The 22,357-nt window shown below is 47.8% G+C and overlaps 1 protein-coding gene across 2 annotated transcripts in view; it reads right to left on the minus strand.

The window, feature by feature from the left end:
* LOC131566784 (discoidin domain-containing receptor 2-like) overlaps positions 1-22,357 on the minus strand; it is a 64,858-nt gene that overhangs the window by 17,716 nt on the left and 24,785 nt on the right. For both annotated transcript variants that reach the window (XM_058818182.1, XM_058818183.1), the window contains exons 2-8: positions 19,734-19,865; positions 14,730-14,832; positions 12,090-12,318; positions 7,013-7,160; positions 6,315-6,420; positions 4,593-4,779; positions 666-912 (exon numbers count right to left, since the gene is read on the minus strand). In XM_058818182.1, the coding sequence (XP_058674165.1) occupies positions 666-912; positions 4,593-4,779; positions 6,315-6,420; positions 7,013-7,160; positions 12,090-12,318; positions 14,730-14,832; positions 19,734-19,797 (1,084 nt within the window). In that variant the 5' untranslated portion in view covers positions 19,798-19,865. The remainder of the gene's footprint in view (positions 1-665; positions 913-4,592; positions 4,780-6,314; positions 6,421-7,012; positions 7,161-12,089; positions 12,319-14,729; positions 14,833-19,733; positions 19,866-22,357) is intronic.

Raw genomic sequence — 22,357 nt, forward strand, 5'->3', positions numbered from 1 at the left:
TCAGAGACCCTGGCACACAGCCCAGAACACCTGGAGATTTGATTATGACCCCTGGAGCAAGTTACCAGCTTTGTATGAGGACATGAAAGTCACACAAGTTTGAGTGGTGTAATAATAAAATATTCACAGGGTGAAAATGTAGATTTTAGGATTTTTGGTATGGGGGTTATGGGGACAAGATGGAGGAATCTGGGTGTATCTAGTCCTTCTTTCTTCTTCTTGTTCTCCATTTTCTGCAGTGATGTTGGCACTTTGGGATTGGTTTGGAGTAGAAGTGCACTGTCTAACATAGATGATAGGTATTGGGAATTAAGTGTAAATATGTTATATGTAGTTTGTAGTATAAAAGGACAGCACAGAGTGCCTGTGGCTGCCCTGCTGAGCAGATCTCACTGGGCAGAAAGAAAATTTTATAGATAAGGATTAATAAACGACCTCAAGACTGAAAAGTGAAGAGTCCAGACTCGTTCTTCAGCTGCGTGGGCTGAAGCAGAGACACCCTGCACATCTGGGGCAGCAATTATCAACAGCAACCAGAGACTGAGATACAACCTCCTCCTGCCCCTGTGCAGCCACTGTCCCACCAACCCCACACACCCTGCACTGCCACAGCAGCTCCTGTGCTCCCTGTGCTCCCCAGGAGTGCCTGGCTGTGGGAGCCTCACCTGACTGGAAGGAAATCTCGCTCATCATCATCCAGGTGTCAGCGAAGTAGAAGCGGCACAGGATGGCCTTGCCCACGCGCTGCTGCAGGGGCACGGTGACAAACCTGGCACTGGGGTTTTTGTCATCCAGCACCGTGGCCACCCCCACGGGCTCGGGCTCCCAGTCTGCGATCAGCCTGGGCTTGAACAGACACTCCACCCTCTGGAAGATCTTCACCCCCTTGGAGAACATGTTGTTGCAGTGCACCTGGGGAGAGGAAAAAGGATCCATCAGAGAGGCACCTAAATCAAGCCCCCAGGGTGTTCCACTCAGGAAAATTTTCCATTCCCACTATGAATACAGAATGAGTGACTTCTTCCAGTGTGCAATGAGAACTCTGGGCAAAAAGCTGCTCTGAAACAGCTCTGAATTTTACCTGCAAAAGCTACATTAATGGTCAGATCCTGGCAGGCTCTTCAAAAGGCCCATATAAAAATCAATCAAGCAAACCCTCGACTGATTAATGAATGGTTAACTTTAGATTAGTACAATTAATCAATTTTGGGTACCTTTCACCCCTTAATCAAGGGTTACCCAAAGTTGATTAATCATACTAATCTAAAGTCTTGCAGACCAATTTTCTTTGAACCTTTAACATAACAAGGGAAAGAAAAAACACACCTAAACTCTTAGTGTTAAAAATTTGGTACTATTTGAATTGCTTGACATAAGTAGCTGGAATTGTTAGGCCACAAGCTGAACTTTATCTGAACTACATGGCTCTGTTCTTCAAGTCAAAGATGGATTTGAATGAGCCCTGGAGCTAATAATCTGATCATGAATAAAAGTAAAGATGGATTGTAGCGAAACTTGTATGTAACAATCTGATCATTAATAATAGTTAGAATAACAAAGCTACAGCTTAAATATTACTCAAAGATCAATAGCTGGGGTGAACAGCCCATAGATCCTGGTCTGTGAACTGGAACAAGCATGTTAAAAAATGAACTACTGAACCCACCACATCCCCCACAGAAACCAGTCTGAGAGGCTAGTGTGGAAACAATGGCACAGCAGCCATTTGGTGATGAAACAGAGAAGAGCATGGAGAATCCAGACCCTGATACTGCTCTTGGGTTCTTCTTCTGTCCCTCCTGGCATGAGGGGTCCCAGGGATTTCTTTGTCTTTGGTCCCTCTTTTGAGGTACCAGCTCAAGCTATGACATCACAATTGATCTCTGCTGTTAGATGAGAATTGTGTCCCAAATTTCTCTGCATTTAGAAACTTTTAGCAGCTGCAGCCTAAGCTAATTCCTTCCAAAAGCCACAAACCAGGACAAACCCAAGCAGTGTGACAAACCCCCTGACATACCCCTGCTCTGGCTGCACACCTTGAAGACAGCCAAGGGTCTGAGTTTTAGGGAAATCATCATCTATCCCATTCTCCTAGTGGCTCAGCACCAGGCTGAGCTCTGTTATGCTCAGAATCTGCAGTTCTGTTAAGCTCAGGACCACAATATCTCAGCTCTGTGGCCACTGACCAACAACCAGCAGAAATAAGGTGACTCAAAGCCTTCAGCATCCCTCAGCCTGCTCCATTCCCACAGCCACAGTGGCCCAGCCCCTCCCAGAGACCCCAGGAATGATTTCCTGGTGACTGTGGAGTATTTGTCACTGTGACAGCAGCAGTTCCCAAATCCCCTACAGCCCTGAGCCCCATTAATTGCTTGGCCTCTGCAAGGTCCTGCAGTGAAGCACTAATGAGGACAACAGGCCTGATGGGCAGCAAAAAGACAAAAGGAGGGTATTTGCATGTAATTAAGACCAGATGAAGCTGAGACAACGTTATTCAATAAGGAGAAGCAGTCATTCATAAGCAGGCAGGAAAGCCTGATGCCTGGAATATACAATTTGTGCCTTATTTGGACAGGAGTTGGATTTGTTTCCATCCTGGACTGACACAGAGACATTTTCTATTGCAAACATCTCCTACTAAAGTCCAATTTTACAGCCTGCAAGCCTATGCAATGCAGTTGCAATGTTACTGACATTAATTTTTAATAGTTTATTGAATACTGGGAAAGCTCAGAGGACTGGGATAAAGCTATCAGATAAGAAGATGCAAAAATTATCTACAGACCACTTGGCCTGTACAACAGAAATGCAAAGCTGAAGGAGCAACACTCAATAAATAATGAAGATTAATTTATGCTAATCAGAACAGCTTTTTAATTAGATGCTAGATGAAATAGCTCTTCTTATGATCTGATATGTTTGGTTTATCAGGATGGTTGTGTTTATGAGACAGATTTTTGGAAGGCATCTGTCCCCAATTAGCATAGTGTGGGCTTGTGTATTATATTAATTTGATTAAACATTATCAACTAGTAAGTCTTACAAAATTTAAGGCAGAAATTCTTCTCTGTTTTTCTAAGAGGAATGCATTCCTAAACCAAAATTATTTGCTGCTTTTTTCAATGGCCTGAGGGAGACAGCAGAATCACCAGCAATAAAATAAACTAAATAGGAGGGAGGGAGTTTCCTAAAATAATCTCAAGGACTGACTCATGTCAAGGCAGTGAACTCAGGGACAAAATCTAAGTGATGCTTTCCACACTGGACCTTTATCCTGGACACTAATAACTTGGAACTGATTTTTAGCACGATCCCAAAGCCTTAATGACCACTGGCTCCCTCTCTCTTGGCTTGGAGGATTAATATCATCACAAGATTCACAAACAAAGAGGAATCGTCCAAAAGCAGGAAATTGGTACCATTCTTTTATGCAATTTGATGGAAAGCCTGCATCCAGATCCAAATTCTGTACCAAAAAGAGTAATCAGCAAAGAAAGAAAGAATTGGGTGACTGCTCCAAAAATGACCCTTGGTCTCACCAGGAAGGCATTGAGATATCTGCCAGCTTAGTTTACTGAAGCAAAGATTAAAAGAGTGGTTTAATCATGGTTTAGAAGCAGAAGGTTCCTGAGAAGGCAGGGCTCTTTTTTTGCCAGCAAAAGCAGGCAAACAGCCAAGGGTTGCAAGCTAAAAATAGACAAAATAAAACCAGAGTAAGTAACCACCAAAACAATTTACTTAAGGATGTGGTGGGTTCTCCTTCATTTGAAATCTCTACAAGAAAAGCCACCAATCCTTTTTAAAAGATCCTGCTGTTTACTACAGACTCAAAGTTCAACTCGTGCTTTTCCTGTGCCCTTAAATAATTTCCCACAGCACAAGCACAGGCTGAGGCATCCAGGGAAATGTTTGGTCAAAATGGAAGCACAGCCACGTTCCTTTACCTCAAGGGTCAGTAAATCCTACATCCTAAATCCATCTCAGCTGCCTAAAAACTGCTTCAGGTGTCCGCTTTTTATTCCTTCAAGCCAAATACTTGAGAGGAGAACCTGAGGGAGGAGAACCTACAGGGAGGAGAACCTGAGCTCTGAAGAAGCAAGTGCTCACCTGCTTCACCTGTCTACGCTGGAAAACTTGGGATATCTCCTGCTCAGATTCTGGATACAGGAGGCACTTGAATTGGGAAGAGTTTGTGGAACTCAAAACTCTTCCCAATTGGGAAGAGCTCTCTTGGGAGAGAACTCTGCTTTGGGAGGAGTTCTCAAGGCCAGGTTGGATGGGGCTTGGAGCAACCTGGTCTAGGGGAAGGTGTCCCTGCCTGTGGAAGAGGGCAGAGCTTCAAAGTCCTCTTCTGCTTTGGAAGAGTTCACAAGGCCAGGTTGGATGGGAAGAGTTGGGAAGAGTTTTGGGAAGAGTTCTCAGGGCCAGGTTGGATGGGGCTTGGAGCAACCTGGTCTAGTGGAAAGTGTCCCTGCCTGTGGAAGAGGGTGAAGCTTCAAAGTCCCTTCCAACCCACTCAATGCTGCAAGGGGGCAAGCTGGGAGCCCCCAGCCCCACAGGCTGTCCCCTGCAGAGGGATCAGGCTGAGTTACCTTCATGGAGGTGAAGTTCCTTGGGCGGTCAAACTGGAACTCCATCTGCACGGCGCCCGTGCTGAAGCTCTCGTTCCTCCAGCCCACGTAGTCATAGCCCGGCCACACGCGGTACTGGTGGCTCTGGGTGAAGTCATCCAGCCCCAGAACTCCATCTGTGAGCTGGCCCAGCCCTCCATACAGGTGCCTGGCCAGGGAGAACCAACAGTCAGCCAGAGCTCCAGTGGGAAACCACGTGCATCTTTCAACTGGTACCAGCAAAACTTCTGTTTTCCTGCTCTTAACCCATCCTGGGCAAGAACTCCCTCACTGCTCTCATGCAGCACCACCTGGATGTTGTTTGAGCTGGGATTTTAGTATCATTCCCAGCTTGGGAAAATGCAGAAGTTTTTGCACTGCTGTGAAGGACCAACAGCAAAGCTGAGCTACAGGCAGAGCCTTAGAGAACAAAAACAGAGACTGTGGAAAATGACACTGTGTGTTCTGCCAACAGAGCTGGAGCTGCAGCATCTCACCAGGCATGGCAGGAACACTGCTCCATCCTCTGCTGGGGGAACATCCTGCAGGCAGGCAGGCACAGAAAGGCAGGGAAGTGGGAAGTGAGACCATGGGCAGCTCATGAGCCACAGCCAGGCCTAACCAGGATCATTTCTGGCACTGTTCCTAAGAGAAGAGTGTTGCTGGCTCCTTCCAAGGCTGACTGGACTCTTTGCCAGGACCCTGCCTCACCCCACTCCTATGTGAGTGTGCAGAGCCCCTCAGAGTTTCCCAGCTCTGTTCCAGAGTAGAAGATGCCAGTGTGGCACAATTCTGACCCCTCTGCAAGTCCTTGGCTCTACAGTCCACCCCAGCTGAGCCCTCCTGTCACTAGAGCACAGGTACAGGTGCCTTTGAACTGCAAGCAAGGATTAACAGCTGGAAGAGGCAGATTCCTACCAGTCAGGCACATGAATAGAGGTTAAGTAGTTTCAAGGAGTCCTGGCTTAGCAGGTTGGGGTTTGTGCTTACATCTGCAGCTCCCTGACAGCCCCAGGGACCAGCAGGCCCAGGTTCCTAAGTTAGTGCTGAACATGCAACACCTATTCTGTACATAAAAACCTTTATTTAAAAACATCCAAGCTCTACTGTGTCAGCCCAGCTTGAAACCAACAGATGTTTATACATCAAGACATTGTTACACAGCATTTTCCAACGTCCAGCAAGCATGAAGAACTGTTTGGTGTTGCCATAAGGTAGGAAAATCATACAGAAAGGCTTCATAAAATCAAACCTGCTCTCCTTGTCAGGCTAGCCCTTTCTAATTCCCTATGTGAAAGCAATCTTAGTGAGAGCAGTTCATTAGCATAACAGTTTATTCCTGGGTGAAAAACAACTAGTACCTGTATAAATTGTTTTTACACTGTTAGAAAAAATAAAACTATCTCTCACAAAGAACTTTTCCTGCACGTACACACTGAGGGTTTGAGTGACCAATTAATACAGAATAGCAACTTGTTAATAACCAATAAAGTAATTGGCAAGAAAGCTCCTGACCAATGGGACTCACACATGAGGTCTGTAAAACCAAGGAGTTCTGTGAATAAAGAATGGGCTTTTTCCACCATGAAAAAAACGGAGTCCCATGTGATTTATTCCAATATATGGGACACAAGGTACCAGTGACAGGGTGAGTAGGAGAGAATTTGCACAATGATAGAGAGACAACAGGACAGCTTCTCCCACCTGCGTTCCTGGTAGCCATCGTAGGTCGAGTCATTCAGATAAACAATGGGGAAGCCAGGAGCTGCTATTGTCCCTCCTTCAGGGATGCTGTAGGATGCCAAACCATCTGAAAAAGAAGGCCACGCACTCAGAAATGCAGCAGCAGCCTCTCAACACCTGTGTGTGTGACATTTCTGTATGTGACACAGACCAACAGCAGCAGTGCCAGGGGTCCCCTCTGCACACCTGGGGGGCAGGGGAGCCCCAGGCAGGGGCTGCTGGGGAGGCATTGTAAATCAAAGGCAACTCTGACAAAGGGGAGAGAACAATGAAGAGGACTCTATGGATATCAGAAGGCTAATTAATTACTTTATTATACTATACTATATACATTTCATCTAAACTGAATCTGCCAAGCACTCACTCTACACACACCTGCTCACTGCACTGAATCTCGTGGCTGTCACCCAACAGTCCAACACACACACACAGACACTCTCTCTCTTGGCCCTGACAGGCCAAGGAAACAAAGCATCCTCATTTTGGATAAACAATCTCCACATTTCATTCTGCTTTGGCACAACACAGGCACAGCAAGCGATAAGAATTGTGTTTTCCCTTTCTCTGAGGTTCAGAGAACGTGAATCTCAGAAATCCCTGGGAAGAACTGTGCCTTGCTTTTCCCTGTGGAGAGGAAGGTGGCAGCAGGGAGGGCTCACCGTGCCAGACGCAGCCGTAGAGCTCCACCCTCATGCACACGGTCATGGGCGCCTTGGTGACGGGGATGAGGCGCACGAAGCGCGCGATGATGGGCGGCCGCAGGTCCTTCAGCACCACGTCGTAGGTGTCGGTGTTCCCTTCGATCACCTGCAGGACACAGAGCCTCAGCTGAACCTCTCTGCTGGAGCCCAGGACATCCTTCTGGCTGCCCTGGATGGCTCAAGCCCCTGTCAGGGGGCTCAGAGACCTTGGCATGGAGACAAAAACACCTGTGTCTTCAATTTTAACCCGTGGAGAAAATCACCAACTTTGTGTGAAGATTTACAAGCCATGAGAGTTTAAGTAGAATGATAGTTTGTTGCGGTGTGATGTCATGGTTTGACGCTGGCACAATGCCAGTGCCCCCATGAAAATACATTCTCTCTGGTGTCTGCTGTGAGCAAAACAGGCTCCAACTTAGAGCAAAACAGGCTCCAACTTAGGAATACAGAAGAGAAAACTTTATTAACCTACAACTATATGAAAAAAGAAAGACACAGAAAGAATGAAAACCTTCCAAAAACACTCCTCCTCCCCCCACCAAATTTCCAATACATCCATCCCTCAGATCACCAACTCTTAGTCCATCACCACCCTTTGGATAATCAGTTCTCAGTTCATCAGGAGTGAGGAGTCCCTCTTGTGCCATAGGCTTCCCCTGGAAACACAGTTGAGACCTCTCCACTCTGCCTGCAGCTGGTGCATGGTAGGGAATATGGTACACCCACTCCAGGTGTTGATAAAGCTGCTCTTGAAATGAGTCCCATTGTCTGACTCAATCCTCTCAGGGGTACCATGTCTCCACAGCATCCCAAAAAACTCACTTCCTCTCAAACAATGACACTCAGGTTTCTCCCTGTAGATTTCTTCCCCAGGTGTGTCAGTCACCTGTCCTTTCCCCATCCTGACCCTTGCTGAGCACCGTCTGTCAATCCAGGCATTCCAGAAGGGCATCGAGTGATTGGCAGAATTCAAAAGATGCCTTCCACCCCTGGAGGGACATTGGGCTATCCAGGTGTCCTTTGTCCCTTTGTCCCTCCCCTCCTGTCCGTGCTTGGTGGTTCCCTGCCCCTCTCCCCGGGGTTCAAAGGAGCAGCAACCACGGGCTCAGGGAGTTCTGTTGGAGCTGGTGCTGGGTTCAGAGGCCTGTGGGCCAGAATAAAGCTCTGGATCCAAACCCTCCATCAGAACCAACTCCTTTCCTTCACCATCACCTTAAAGCTTCTCCACAGAGGGAAACCTGAGGAGCAGCCCCTGTTATGGGGGGAAGCTCCATCCCAGCACCACCAGAGCTCCTGCAGGCCTGGACTTGTCCCCATGGGCCCAACTGCAGCACCCAGCCAGCCAAAAGGGTCTGTGGGGTGAAACACCACACACCCAGCCAGCCCAAAGGGTCTGTGGGGTGAAACACCACACACACAGCCAGCCAAAAGGGTCTGTGAGGTGAAACACCACACACGCAGCCAGCCCAAAGTGTCTGTGGGGTGAAACACCACACACACAGCCAGCCAAAAGGGTCTGTGGGGTGAAACACCACACACCCAGCCAGCCAAAAGGGTCTGTGGGGTGAAACACCACACACCCAGCCAGCCAAAAGGGTCTGTGGGGTGAAACGCCACAGTTGCCACTTTTTGGTCAAGCAGCAAGGGCCAGACAAGCTCAGACACGTCCCATCTGGCTATATTGGTAATTATTACAATAATAGTTAGTTTGTCACAGGATGGAAAAGTAGAATTTTGGGGTTTTTAGAATGAGGGTTCAGAAGCCAAGATGGAGGGATTTGGGCGTGCCTTGTCCTTCCTCTTTCTTCTTAGCCTTCATCTTCTGCTGTGATGGTGGCACTTTTGGATTGGTTTAGAGTAGAAACAGACTGTCTAACACAGGTGATAGGTATTGGAAAATTATTGTTAATAAAGTACACATAGTTCTTAGTATAAAAAGCTAACACTGCCCTGAAGGCAGTCAGTGTGCCATGGACCAACTTGCTAGACAGACCTCAGCAGGTTAGAAAAAGAATATTTATTTTATTCTGTTTATTTCCTGTATAGATAACAGAAAATACACAACCTTGAAAAGCACAGCCGAGGAATCCTGACTCCTTCTTAGATTGTGGGGCTGGGAAAAAGAGACTTTCCAACACCTCATGGTCATCTCAACACCAGAGACTTTGAGACCTCTCCCTTTTATTATTGAAGGGATGGCTCCACAGTCAGGCTAATAATGATTTATTGCTCAGATAAACCTGTCTCAGAGGCTGTGAGACTTACAAGAGGAAGCAGCTGGCCATAGCTCAATGTGGTCACAAGTTCTTCATTACAAGACAATATGTAACTTTCTAACCCAATGGACAGCTGCCACAAAGCTTATTTTGCTTTTCTAACCTATCACCTTTACTTACTTCTACTGCACTGTGGATACTTTTATCCAGTAGGCTATTATCACACAGATAATTATCACACACAATAATTTGATTATAACATCTAAATTCTTAGCTTGCTCTGTACAATTACATCCCTACATTATAAACCCTTCACCATCTTATCAATACAGTTTCCTACATTATAAACCCTTCACCATCTTATCAATACAGTTGCCTACATTATAAACCCTTCATCTTATCAATAGTTTCTCACTTACTTCAGGCATATTCTTACTTACTATAACTATGTAGTCATAATTTTAAAAATATAAGTTTATGATTTTTCTACTTAATATCTTTGTACTTTATTTTTACATCAATCCAAGCTTCTTCCAAGGCTGCAGATCAAACCCTTCCGTGCCTGTGGAAGTTTCTATCTCTCCATTTCCCACACTCCCTGTTGTGGTGCTGGGCAGCAGAGTGGCGCTCCTGCGCCCCCTTGTTTGGGACTGGGAGTTCCCAGGTGGGAGCTGCTGCTCCTCCCGTGGCTGCTGGGGTGTGAGGGGTGTGAGGGGTGCTGCCATTTCACCACTGCCCACTGCAGACTCCCCCAGGCAGCTGGGACTGAAGGTGTGAGTGGATGCTGCAGACAGTTCCAGTTACTGGATGAAACCCCTTCCCTCAAGGGGTCCATGGGTTCCAGCAACAGAAGCAGAGCTTGCCCTCATCCCCTGCTGGAGGGTCCTGATGTCCCTTCTGCACAAGCCAGGACAATTCCAGAGGTGCTGCAGTGTTTGGTGCTGCACTTGGCCTGAGGTGTTCAGCATCACCTCACCCACCCCATGCTGCAGGGCAGTGACAGGCAGGGACCCTCACCCTTCCCCTCAGTGCCACCATTGTCCTGGGAACTCTCCACTGTTTATTTTGACTTCCCCTCCCACCCCACAAACAGCTTTTGTAGCATGCACCAAAATGTGAGGGATGGGCAATAAAATGGTAATGGCAAACAGCTGATCAAAGGTCTGGGTGAGCAGATAACTCATTAACAAGATAAAAGCTGTCACCAAATACTGCACTGCAGATTCTCCTGGGGCTTCCAGAGAACCCTCAGTGCAAAAAAAACATCGCATCCAGTACCTCTCTAGTCTGGCTCAGGTCTTCAGGCTCCACAAGGCAGCCTAAGGCAAAGTGACCAGGTCAGACAGCAGCAGGTGAGAGTCCCAAGGGAATTTAACAAAGGTTATGAACACAGCCCCAGCTCTGTGCAGGTGTGGAGACAGCATGAGACAACTGTGGTGAGCAGGGAAGCCTCTGAGTGGGGCTCAGCACATTTCCTACTCTCTAAATTCCTTCCTCCTCAACATCCACACACCAAACACTGCCATCAGACACCCAGAAACTCCTTAATTCCCTGCCACCCTCTCCAATTTTAAATCCCAAAGCAATCATCTGCTTGGCAGCTGCCAATTTAGAAACAAGTGTCTAAGAGAAGGACACCCATGTGATGTTTGGGACTTGCACAGACAGGGAGTGAAGAGCCACAGTTCTCCTGATTTGGGGGATCAGGTCAGGGGACATGGACAAGAAGAAAACTTCAAACACCCCCTCAGAAAAAAGCACCCTTGCATCAGCTCCACAGTAGAGGAGCTGAGAATCCTGCCCATCTTCTGAGGAGCAAAGGAGGTGATGCACCTTGAGTAGCAACTCCACATCCTGCAGCTGCTGCTCTTGAGCATGCCCTTACTCAGGGCCAGAAAACCCAAACTGTGTGAGAGACAAACCCAGCAGGAGTTTCCAGTCCTGGCCACTGCTGAGCCCAGTGCTCCCCATGTCAGGAACAATGCAAGGCTGCTGGATGAGACCAGATGATGCACAGCAAGCACAGAACTGAGCAGAGCCAGGATGGAGTAGAATGCATTGATGTCTCAGGTTACAAGGTGTGGCTGGGGCTCTGTATTCTATCCCCATCTGTCAGAGCTGGGGCAGCTCTCTGCTGTCCATGGGGCAGTTGTTTCTTTATCTCTCCCACAGCCAACCCTCCCTCCAGGAGATCTCTGCTGTCCATGGCCACTGAGTGTCCCTGCAGGGCTGATCCAATGCCAGCATCCCATGGGGAGATGCTGCGCCCAGGGCAGGAGCCAAGCATTCCTGCCTGGATCCAATCTGAGCCTGGCACAGCACAGCAGCCTCTGCCCCCTGCATTGCCAGAGGGGCAGCTTTCTGCTGCCCTGCATGGCCAGAGGGAGCCCAGGCCCATCTGCAGCAGCCCTGGAGCTGCAGAGGAAAACTCCCCCCTTGTGCAGGATCCCTGCTGCAGCAGAGCCACAGCTGGCACTGCAGGAGGGCTGAGCCCCCATGGCATGGGGCTGGGACACCCCCTGACACACAGGGGACAGGGACTGTTCTGAGTCTGGCAGTGGGGGTTTTTCTGCTGTTTTGTATTACTACATTTGTATTTTAATTTTCCTAGTGAAGAACTGTTATTCTTACTCCCATATCTTTGCCTGAGAGCCCCTTAATTTCAAAATTATAACAAAAAATTCCAAGGGAGGCGGTTTACTTTTTCCATTTCAAATGAGGGTCCTGCTTTTCTTAGCAGACACCTGGCTTTCCAAAGCAGACAATTACAGGATGAGGAGGCTGTGCCCTGCAGCCCCAGGTGCCCCAGGCTCACTCACCCTCCCTCCCTGGCGGTTCCTCCAGGAGATCCAGCGCTCCCCGTTCCGGCTGTAGTCGATGCGGTACGCGCGCGCAAACTCCTTGCCCGTGGCGCGGGCGTGCCGGCCCTGGGTGCCCACCAGGGTGATGAAGAACAGCTTGTGCAGGTCAATCTGCAGGAACTGCACATCTTCAGGCTCCAGCAAACCAGCTGGGCACCAGGCTCCATCCCCCTCTTCCCTCTGTAACCTGAGGGGAAAATGGCACACGTTAAAAGGAGTCAGATTTCCCATGCACAACTTTGAGGATTGGGAGGAAGCAACAAAACCAGCAGTGGCTACCAAATACCTCTGCCCTTTGGAATAATGGTCAGCTGAGACTCAGATCCTACAGGTTTGCCCTATACAGAACTCCTCAGTTCCAGATACCTGTCATTTACTACTTGGAGCAGTTTTTCTCCCAGACATGGATTTCCACATTGATCAGAAACAACCCTGGAACTGCTGGCTGCTCTGTAGCACCTTGTTGCTCAAGTGCATCCTCACTGCTCCTAAACCCCACATGGTAAGGCCTGAACTTCAGCTTGACCACCTCCTGCAGCTCTACAAAGCTCAAAGATGAGCCATCTTAAAAATACATTTTAGCAAGAAAAGATCTGTTTGGAATTTTTCTGGGTCGTTCCAATGCATATTTCACATTTCCTGCAGTCATCGGAGCTGCTGGTGTAGGATGCTGCTAGGAGGGTGGGGGGAAGGTCTCTGCTGAACATTGTGAGAGCTGTAGTTGTGACAAATTTATCTGCACACCAAAAATGTGTGGGTTTTTTAGCACAGGGATTTCTTAGCCAACAACAAGCCCCTGAAGTGCCCTTGGCTTTCAGACAGCACCCCATCTCCAGCTGATGGGATCAGTGAGGGCAGCAGGGAAGGTGGTACCCAGGAGGAGACACTGAAGGTCAAGGCTCAGGCCAGAGAAGATTTTCATCTCTGGCTGGTCAGCTGTTGGTGCAGGACTTTCTTACACTGGAATAACAAGTAAAGCCCCAAAAAAGGCAGGAAGGGTGACTGGAGTGACAGGGACAGACACCTGCATGGGACAGCTCTGACCTCTCACCACATGAGATCAGCTTCATGCCTTCACCCTGTGGACATCCAGCAAGGACAGGATGGTAAGAGATGGAAAGGGATGCCCAAAGTGTTTGCAGCACTGGAAATAAGCCACACTCAGAGGAAAAAATCTCCCAGCTTTCAGACCCTCAGGCCTGCTCAAACACTATTAAAAACACAGTACACAGCATCACTGCTCTACCACAGACTAAGAAAAAATAATATTTGAGCACTAGGAGAATTTTATGATTTTGGAGAGCCTGAATTTATCATAAAAATATAAGTACCATAACCAATCTGAAATTTCGGTCTGACTTGCACCAAAGCTGTAGGAATGTTTGATATCACCACTACAAGCCATTCCAAGCAAACTCACATTTACAATCCTTTTATGAAACATCAGTTAACTTTGAGAGAAATAAAATGACCAAAAAAAAGAAAAGCAAAGCTTATGACAAAAACTGTAGGCTTCCTTGACAGTGAAGAAAATAATTTAGCTGCTTGCTTAACAATTCCTTAACTCTGCATTTCCAAGGGTTTTGAGGCAGGGTAAGCACAGCCCATTTCCTCAATAGGATGCTGTTGAAAAGTTCATCCTTGTAAAGGATTTCCTATGATTTAGTTTAAAGCACTGCATGAGAATCCCAGAGGCCCTGTCCCTGGCTGACCTGTAAGTCACAAATCCTTTGGAGATTTATTCAGAGTGACTGAAAGATGGGCTCAGAGGCAAGCCTCAGCCTGCAGTCCCATCCCCTGCTCACAGCAGGGCAGTTCCTGTGTTCCTCAAGGCCTGGTACAGCCAAGTCCCCAAACACTGAGACACCACCACCTCTCTGGGTCCCCCTCCCACCACTTCATCCTCATGGAGAAGGATTTTTTTCCCTTAATATTTAACCAGAATATTTCCTTTTATCTTTAACCAGAATTTCCTGTATCACAGCTGTGAGCACTGCCATGGCCCCCTGGCCTTTCACTGTGCACTACCCAGATTAAATACAAAAAGCAGCAAACAAGGTTTTAAGGGTGGGGGATCTTCCTCCTCCACCACATCTTGGGTATCTAGGGGAAAAAAAGTGTAAGAATGTGCTCTTTGTTGACAGAGTGACAAAACTATCTTTTGTCTTCTTAAAAAGGAAAAAAGCTCAAAAGTTTTTCTCTTTAATTAGTGAAAAAGACACCTCATAGGACTTAAGGGACTTCACTTTAAACTTCAGGATAGCTAATTAGATAGGAGCTAAAAAGTTTTGCCTGGGCAATTTACTAGAAAAAAAAAGAGAACAATAAAACCAATCACTTCTGTGAAGTGTTTTACTAGGAGCAAAACCCTCTTGCACCTAGCTTAGTTTTTCTCTGTAAAGAGTTTTGTTATTTTGCCCTTTAATAAAATTTTTCTGTTTCAAACTCTACCACAAAAACCATCCTGCTGATTTGATGCCTTCTAAAGTAGCTGAGCTATCTTAAGTGTGAAATACATCTCCAAAAGCTTACAAGACCTGGCTTGAGGAGACCCTTGTACCAACAAAGGATGAAATGAGGAGTGAGAGGTGAACCCACCGTGCATACTGGGGCCCTGTGGAGTCGTACCACTGGCTGGAAGCTGTGATGTCCTCGTCCCTGATGGTGCCCTCGTGCATCCCCAGGGGGTAACGACAGATGGCTGCAAAGGGCAACACAGGCAAGCAAACAACAAAGGTCAGCACTCATCCCTTTGAAAATCACCAGGCAAGTTTAATTAAAAGGCTGTCACATCCAGAGAATAAATATGGTAATGCTAAAATGCAAGAAGAATGCAAAAAAAAAAAAAAATTGAATGCAAAAGAATGCAAAAAAAAGGATAAAATACATCATAATTACCACAAATTGAAATTATAAAAGTGATGCATTAGACTAACAGTATCATTCAGAGCTCAGCAAAGCAAAAACTTTACAAAGAAACATTTTAAGAGCATGAAATCCCAAATACATTATTATTATATAATTATATTAGATACTATAATATGTCATACAATATAATATATAATTATTAATAATTATACTACAATATATATATAATATCATATATATCATATAATATATATCATATATACCATATTTCATGTATCATATTTCATGTATCATATTATAGTTACTGTTGAATGGCCCCATTTTACAATGGGAAATTATTCATCAATAATGATATGACATAAAAAGGAAGCTTTTGTCCAAGATTTTTCTTCCCCTGGAACAAAGTGGATGCTTGACTTGTGCTCAAACGGGAACAGTTATTACCTTTAGCAGTGCAGATACAGGGGAGAAGTTAAACATCTGTTAGAGATGACAAGGCATGGAAACATCTGCTCTGTCCTGGCACTGCAGGCTGCAGTTCCCTCTGACCCTGAGTCCCTGTCCATCCATCCTGCCTCATCCCAGCCTGCTCCTGCCTCAACTGGAGCCAGCATTTCACCCAGCCTGGGAATGTTCTCACACCTGGTGCCTCCATGGAGCACAGACACACCTGGCTCAAGCCATGGAGACCCAAAAGCTGCCCAGGTCAGAACCCTGACAAATCCCAGCTGGCCTTGAGGTTCTCTCTCTCCTGATGGTCTTTAAACATGCCCTGGAGTATTAGAGATGATTGGGAAAACTCTAAATCTGAAGATTAGAGCAGTTCTGGCTGCCTCTCCCTCAGGCAGGGCTGCCCTGGGTGCCCTCCTGGGCTCCCAAAATCCCAGAAGGGCTGGGTTGGAAGAGACCCTGGAGATGATCTCCTGCCACCCTCGTACCAAACCTGGACACAGCTCAACAGGAGCTGCACTTCAAGGGTCCTCCTGGGTCCCTTCCAACTCAGGAGATTCTGGCACTCCATGAAATCCATTCAGCAGGCTCAGAAGCTACAAGACAGAGGGATGAAAACCTGAATGCTGTTATCGCTACACAGAATAAAGCACCTCAGGCTGAATCAGTGCCAGACAGATCTGACATAGAAATGTTTGCAAACAGAGGGTGGGGCTTCAACAGGGTTTGCCTGCAGTTGTTAGGCACTGGATCAGTGAATGTGTGATGTGCTAAGCATTCCTAAATTATTGGGTAAAGGAGATGGCTGGTAAGGTGACAACATTCACTAATGAACCAGGTTATTTAACATTTAAAATATTCAATTTTTTAAAAATTCAATATTTAAATAGTAATAACTATTAAAGATTTATTTAATAAATTTAATATTTAAAATAAATGTTAAAATTCATATATTTTAATGCTTTTATATTAATTTTTTTAATCATGGGAATACCTATAAAACAAACTAGAATTAGCATTACAGCACTGCCTGTATCCATGGCCAGGTGCCAGGCAGATAAGGAATAGAGCTCTTGCTCTTTCCTTCCATCAAAAGGCAGAGAAGGCAGCACAGATGATGAAGGAAGGATCTGCAGCCTCATCTTTACAAAAGGGATCACTGAAATATGACAAAGATAATTTATATTGAACAATAGATATCCTGCTGTCTCCAAGAACACCAGAACCAGGATGAATCAAAAGGTCAGGCAGAAGAGTTCAAATATAGAATATAAATCCTTAACCTATTAAACACTCCAGTGCCACAGCTTCCCATGAGTTCAACAAACCAGCTGAAGAAACTCACGGCCACCACAAGCAAATAAATACCCAAGCAGTGGCCCTGGAGGCTGCAGTGAGCTGAGGGTATCCCTGGGGTAAAGCTCTGCTGAGTGCCAGCCCAGCCAGAGGGATGGGGGGCCCTGGAATCACCCACAGGGTGACAGCAGCTTCCCCTCAGGTGAACTCAGTGTGTGGTGTCTCTCTCCCTGGATTCAATCAGCCAGGCAGCAGTGGTGAGGCCTCTATGTGACACATGGATGGCACCTGGACAAACCAACATTCAGCTGGGGTTGGTCAGGGGGCCTGAATTCCCTGGAGGGAATTGGTGCCTGCTGGGATCCAGAGCAATGGTGGGGTGCTGGGATCCAGAGCAATGGTGGGGTGCTGGCATCCAGAGCAACGGTGTCTGCTGGGATCCAGAGCAGAGCCCCAGTCACAGCTCCCACCCTGCACATCCAGGTTATCTGGGAGCCAAACCAGCCCTGTCTGTCTTCATCTCACCTGTCCCAGCACCGCCCAGCACAGCCTGACCTGCTGCTGAGCTGTGGGTAAGTGCACAGAGATGTTCCAAAAGGGTGGGGTCAGCATGTGAGAGCAGAAAGTGCTTTTTGTGCTGCTGCAGAGGCAGTCCTGTGTGCTCACACCTTGTTTAAAGGTCAGACACACACTGGCCAGCAGTACCAGATGGAGAGCTGCTTGGGGAGGACTCTGGGGGACTGCGTCTTTGTGCAAGCCTGCACAAAACCCACTTGGTCACAACCCCAGGGCTGGCAGCAGAACCCAGAGTGTCCTTGGCATTGAGGGATGCACTCTGAAGGTGGACACAGCTCTCACCAAAACCAGCAGCATGAGGCTCTCACCAAATGCACCTATCTTGAGCAAAACCATCCTTGGGTTCTGTTCAGGTGGCACCAGGACCCTTCACTGGGCACTCAGGAGAGCCTGGGGCTCACAGAGGTGGCCCAGCCCATCTGTCAGGGAAGCAGACAAGAGACTCAGCAGGACCCTGATGCACAGGCCTGAAACCAGCCCCAAAGCAGCCCCTGTGGGTTATAAGGCAATGCAGGATGTGCTTCAGGCTGCTCCTGGGGCACACCAGGAGGGCAGGATAAGCCATTGAGCCTGTGGCATCAGAGCCAGGAGCAGCAGCTGGGCCAAGGTGCTGGAATCTGTGTGGGAAGAGCAGGGCCAGCCCCAGGCAGAGGCACCAGAGCAGCTGGGGGAGCTGAGGAAGCAAAGCTGCCTGAGGATGGCACAGGCAGAGCTCAGAGGTGTGGGGGGCTATTTCTGGATGGAAAATTGTGACAGTGTTCACAGGGGTTCTTGGATGAGGGAAGAGATGAGGATCTGACTCCATGTTTCAGAAGGCTTGATTTATTATTTTATTATATATATTACATTAAAACTATACTAAAAGAATAGAAGAAAAGGTTTAATCAGAAGGCTGGCTAAGAATAGCATAGCAAAAAATGATAACAAAAGCTTCTGTCTCGGACAGAGAGTCTGAGCCAGCTGACTGTGATTGGCCATTAATTAGAAACAACCAACATGGACCAATCACAGCTGCACCTGTTGCATTCCACAGCAGCAGATAATCATTGTTTACATTTTGTTCCTGAGGCCTCTCAGCTTCTCAGGAGGAAAAATCCCAAGGAAAGGATTTTTCATAGAAGATGTCTGCAACAGAAGATTCCTGCAGGATCACAGAGCTGTGCTCAGAGCCCAGCCTCCCTGGAGCTGGTGTGGAAGAGCTGCTCCTGCACCAACCCCCATCCAAAGGAACCTGCACAGGGCTGGCCCTGCTGCCCTCCCTCTCCTCTGTGAGGTTTGACACCAGGAGCAGATGGCAGCCCCAGGCCCAGGCTGGGGGTGTGTGGTGCAGGGAATGCTGTGCAGCAGGGAGCACAGGAATGCTGCTGAGCTCCCACACAACCCTCACTTCACTTCTGGCTGCTTGCAGCACAACCTCAAACCTCTGCAAACATCCACAGGCCAGAGCAGGGTCAGAGCCAGCCACAAAGGGCTCCAGACAAACAGAGCCAGCCCAGGCCCTCAGGGTAGCACTGCTGCCTCACCACACCTTCAGCCAAGCTGCAAAAGGATTAAACTCATTTGTTTCACAGACTCAAAACACCTCATTACAGGAATTTCTGCAACACATTGCAGACCATTATCTTACTTATCACCATCATGACTGTCTCCTGCCAAATGCTGTAGGATAAATGGTCCTCCACAGGGACTCAGGCTCATATCCCTATCTTCATCCTATCTTTGTGCCAGGCAAGGTTTAAATCTGTCCTTCCACACTTCTCTCTCCAGAATGCCCCTTGCTGGCAGGACAGCTGGGGCTGATGCTTTGCTAACTGGAAGTTTGTTTCCACAGCGAGCACAGAACCTCTGAGCCACTCTGGAGTGAGATTTGCTCTGCAGGACACACAGCCAAAGTCATGGAGGGAAATTCAGAGCCCAACACAGGCCTGGGTGGGCAGAGAAAGACAATGTCCATGTCCCTGTGCCTTCCTGGGACTGGCAGGAGTGTCCCACCCCAGCACAGCTGCCCAGGAATATCTCAGTCCAGAGGACATTTGGGAAATATGTCAGTGATTATCTCTACATGCAGCCCCCACACTCAATCCCACAAGAAGCAAAGAAAGGAGAGAAGGAGCACACAGAAGGTGGGAGAGCCAGAAGGTGAGAGAGGTGGAAGGTTCAGAGCCCAAGACAGGCCTGGGTGGCACAGAAAGGACAATATCCATGTGCCTGGCCCTTCCTTGGACTGGCAGGAGTGTCCCACCCCAGCACAGCTGCCCAGGAATATCTCAGCCCAGAGGACATTTGGGAACTGCATCAGTGATTATCTCTACAAGCAGCCCTCACCCTCAATCCCCAGGAGAGGCAAAGAAAGGAGAGAAGGAGCACACAGAAGGTGGGAGAGGAGTCCCCTCCCAGCCTGGCAGCTCCTACCAGGGTTGACTTCAGCACCAGAGGGCTCAGGCAGGGAGGCCAGCAGCAGCATGCAGAAGATCATGGTAGCAACTGGAGGTGCTGCACAGGGTCAGACGAGTCCTTCAAAGGCAGCAGCTGCCATCTACATCTCTGAAAGACAAAGCAAAGAGAGAGGATGAGTCCTGCAGGGACAGGGCTGCTCTGTGTCATTGCCTCGTGATGGGCTGGGCAATCTTCCCTGCCTTCAAGAGTGCCTTTGACCTCAGCCCTGCTCTGCTCATCACCAGACCAGAGGCTTAGAGAGGAACCAGTGATCACTGACTGTCCACACCACCCCTAAAGCTCCCAGTGCAATCCATCTGCCAGGCCCTTGGCTGCCACTGGGTGGGTGGATGCACCCTTTTAACTGCAATTAAACAAGTCCAGTGCAAAGTAATCTCTCCCTCAAAATAATCTCTCCCTCATCAACACTTCATTTTCCTTACTAAATTAACAAATAGTGAAACTGCAGCTACAAATGAAGCCGGGCAGTCCAAGCAGGCTTTATCCACCTAAACCTTGGCACCAAGTAGCCAAGCAGGCACCTTGGAGCTTGCCACACAGTTTTAAGATAAAGGTCCAAAGCAGGGTGAAAATAATCTCTCCCTGCACGTCCACACTGCTGCCAAAAGTGCATGTGCACTCACCCAGGTGAGCACACTTCATTTCCTGTTTGGAAACAAGGAAAACAGCAAAGGCCTAAACAATGGCAATTTAATTGAAAAGCCATGATAACACCTAAAGGAACAGGAGGTCAGATCAGCAGTTATGTGAATTCTGTGTGCCCACATTCACTACAAAGAGCCTTGGCAGGCTCCATCCTGAAGGATAATTTTACAGAAGGCAGGTTAGAGGCTCTGCCTCATAATGGAATGCCAGGAGAAAAGAAAACAGAACAAATCAATAAATGTAAAGTTGCCAGGACCCGAAGCTGTTTGCTCAAGAATCCTTGGAGTTTTAGTAAAAAGGCAACATTGAATGTTGGGATTTGTTAGTGAAGGAGGAGAGGCTATAAAAGGTTCCACCACTGTGGCAGTGCATGCATACATTCAGGAGCATCAGATGCCATTAGCTCAGAGACTGGTAACAAAAGGCTCTTTTTTTCCACCCAACATAATTAAACTGTACAAGTCACAGCCCTGAGCTGCCCTGGATACCCACGGAACACAGCTCCTTAAACTCAAAGGTAAAACTTTTGGCTTGGGAAACCCCCCAGCTGCAGATTGCTGGACACCCAGAAGCTAAATCAGGGTTAGAATCACTGGAGCCTGCCCTGTTTTTATTCTCTTTCCTAAGGATATGCTACTGGCCACTGTCCCTGCTGGATTCCATCAGAAAAGATGGCTCTGAGCCTCAAAAACAACTGAGGGCCCTCTTGGGAAGGGAGCCAAACACGCAGGCAGGAGGGGGAGCTCATGCTGGGTGCCTGTGCCCAGCCAGGCAACCAAAAATCTCCTTAAAATCACCGGGTCCCTCCTGCCCCAGCCTCCTGCTGGCTCCCTGCATGAGCACCCTGGCCAGGGCTGGGAAGGGGCTGTGATATCCCTGTGGTGAGCCTGCAAAAGCAAAGACAAGCCCAGAGCTCAGCAGGAGGGTCTGGTGACCACAGAAGAGGCTTTGACCAAGCACTCTGCAGCTGTTTGTGCATGCCAGGCCATCCTTTCTTCCTGGAATGGAAGGAGGTGAATCAAAGTGAATCACAGCATCCTCAGAAGAGGTCCAGGAACAAGCAGGACGAGTGGATGGCATCTCCTACCATTCCGAAAGGAATTCCATGGGGAAGAAGCAAAGCAAATAATTGGGGCAATATCGGATGCTTGAAAGAAATAAGAAGCTGGGAGGTGTGATTTCCATTTTTCTGGCTCCAAAACAATGGTAGAGCTTTTCTCTTTGCCTCAGAGTTAATCTGAGAGATCTCAGCCCCAGCAGCCTATGCAGCTCTGGTTTGGACCAAACAGAATTTAGTGATGAAAACACTTAGCAGAAAGAATTGCTGCTGAAAACACAGATTCCCACCATGCCAGGGAAGACTGCAACCCCCACAGAGAGGAGACTTTGTGTGCTCAGCTGGAGGGAGACTTTGTAGAGAAGTTTTGGGGCAGAGTTTGAAGACAGGCCTGGTGGGTGTTGATTTATGCAGGTGATTTGCTAAGGTGTGCTGGGAGCTCCCAAAGCAGCACCTGCAAAGGGAACTGCAGAGAATTCAGCCCTGGGGGAGACAGTCCTGTGGCAGGACCTGAGAAAGGGACCTGTCACCAACACCAAGGCTTTAACTTGAGCCACCTTCCTGCAGCAGGTGATGGGAGCTCAGCAGAGACCTGTGGTGGTGCCCTGGCCATGCCCCAGATCAGCTGCACCATGGGGGAGAAGTCTGGCATAGATCCCTCCTGTGGGTGCCCAAGCTGAACCAGCCACTTGTTGGATTAAGGGGTTTTTTGGCCTAGAGAAGGGGCAACTGAGAGGTGTTTTAAAAACTTTTATTCTATTTTTAGTCTCAAGTGAAGGGTGATACAATACAGATGTTATAAGTCATGCTATAACAATCAGAAATTAATTATTTTGTAATTATATTATAAACATTTCTTAACCTATCCGTTTTAATC

The sequence above is a fragment of the Ammospiza caudacuta genome, chromosome 21, assembly GCF_027887145.1.
Source record: "Ammospiza caudacuta isolate bAmmCau1 chromosome 21, bAmmCau1.pri, whole genome shotgun sequence".
In the NCBI taxonomy this organism is placed as follows: domain Eukaryota; kingdom Metazoa; phylum Chordata; class Aves; order Passeriformes; family Passerellidae; genus Ammospiza; species Ammospiza caudacuta.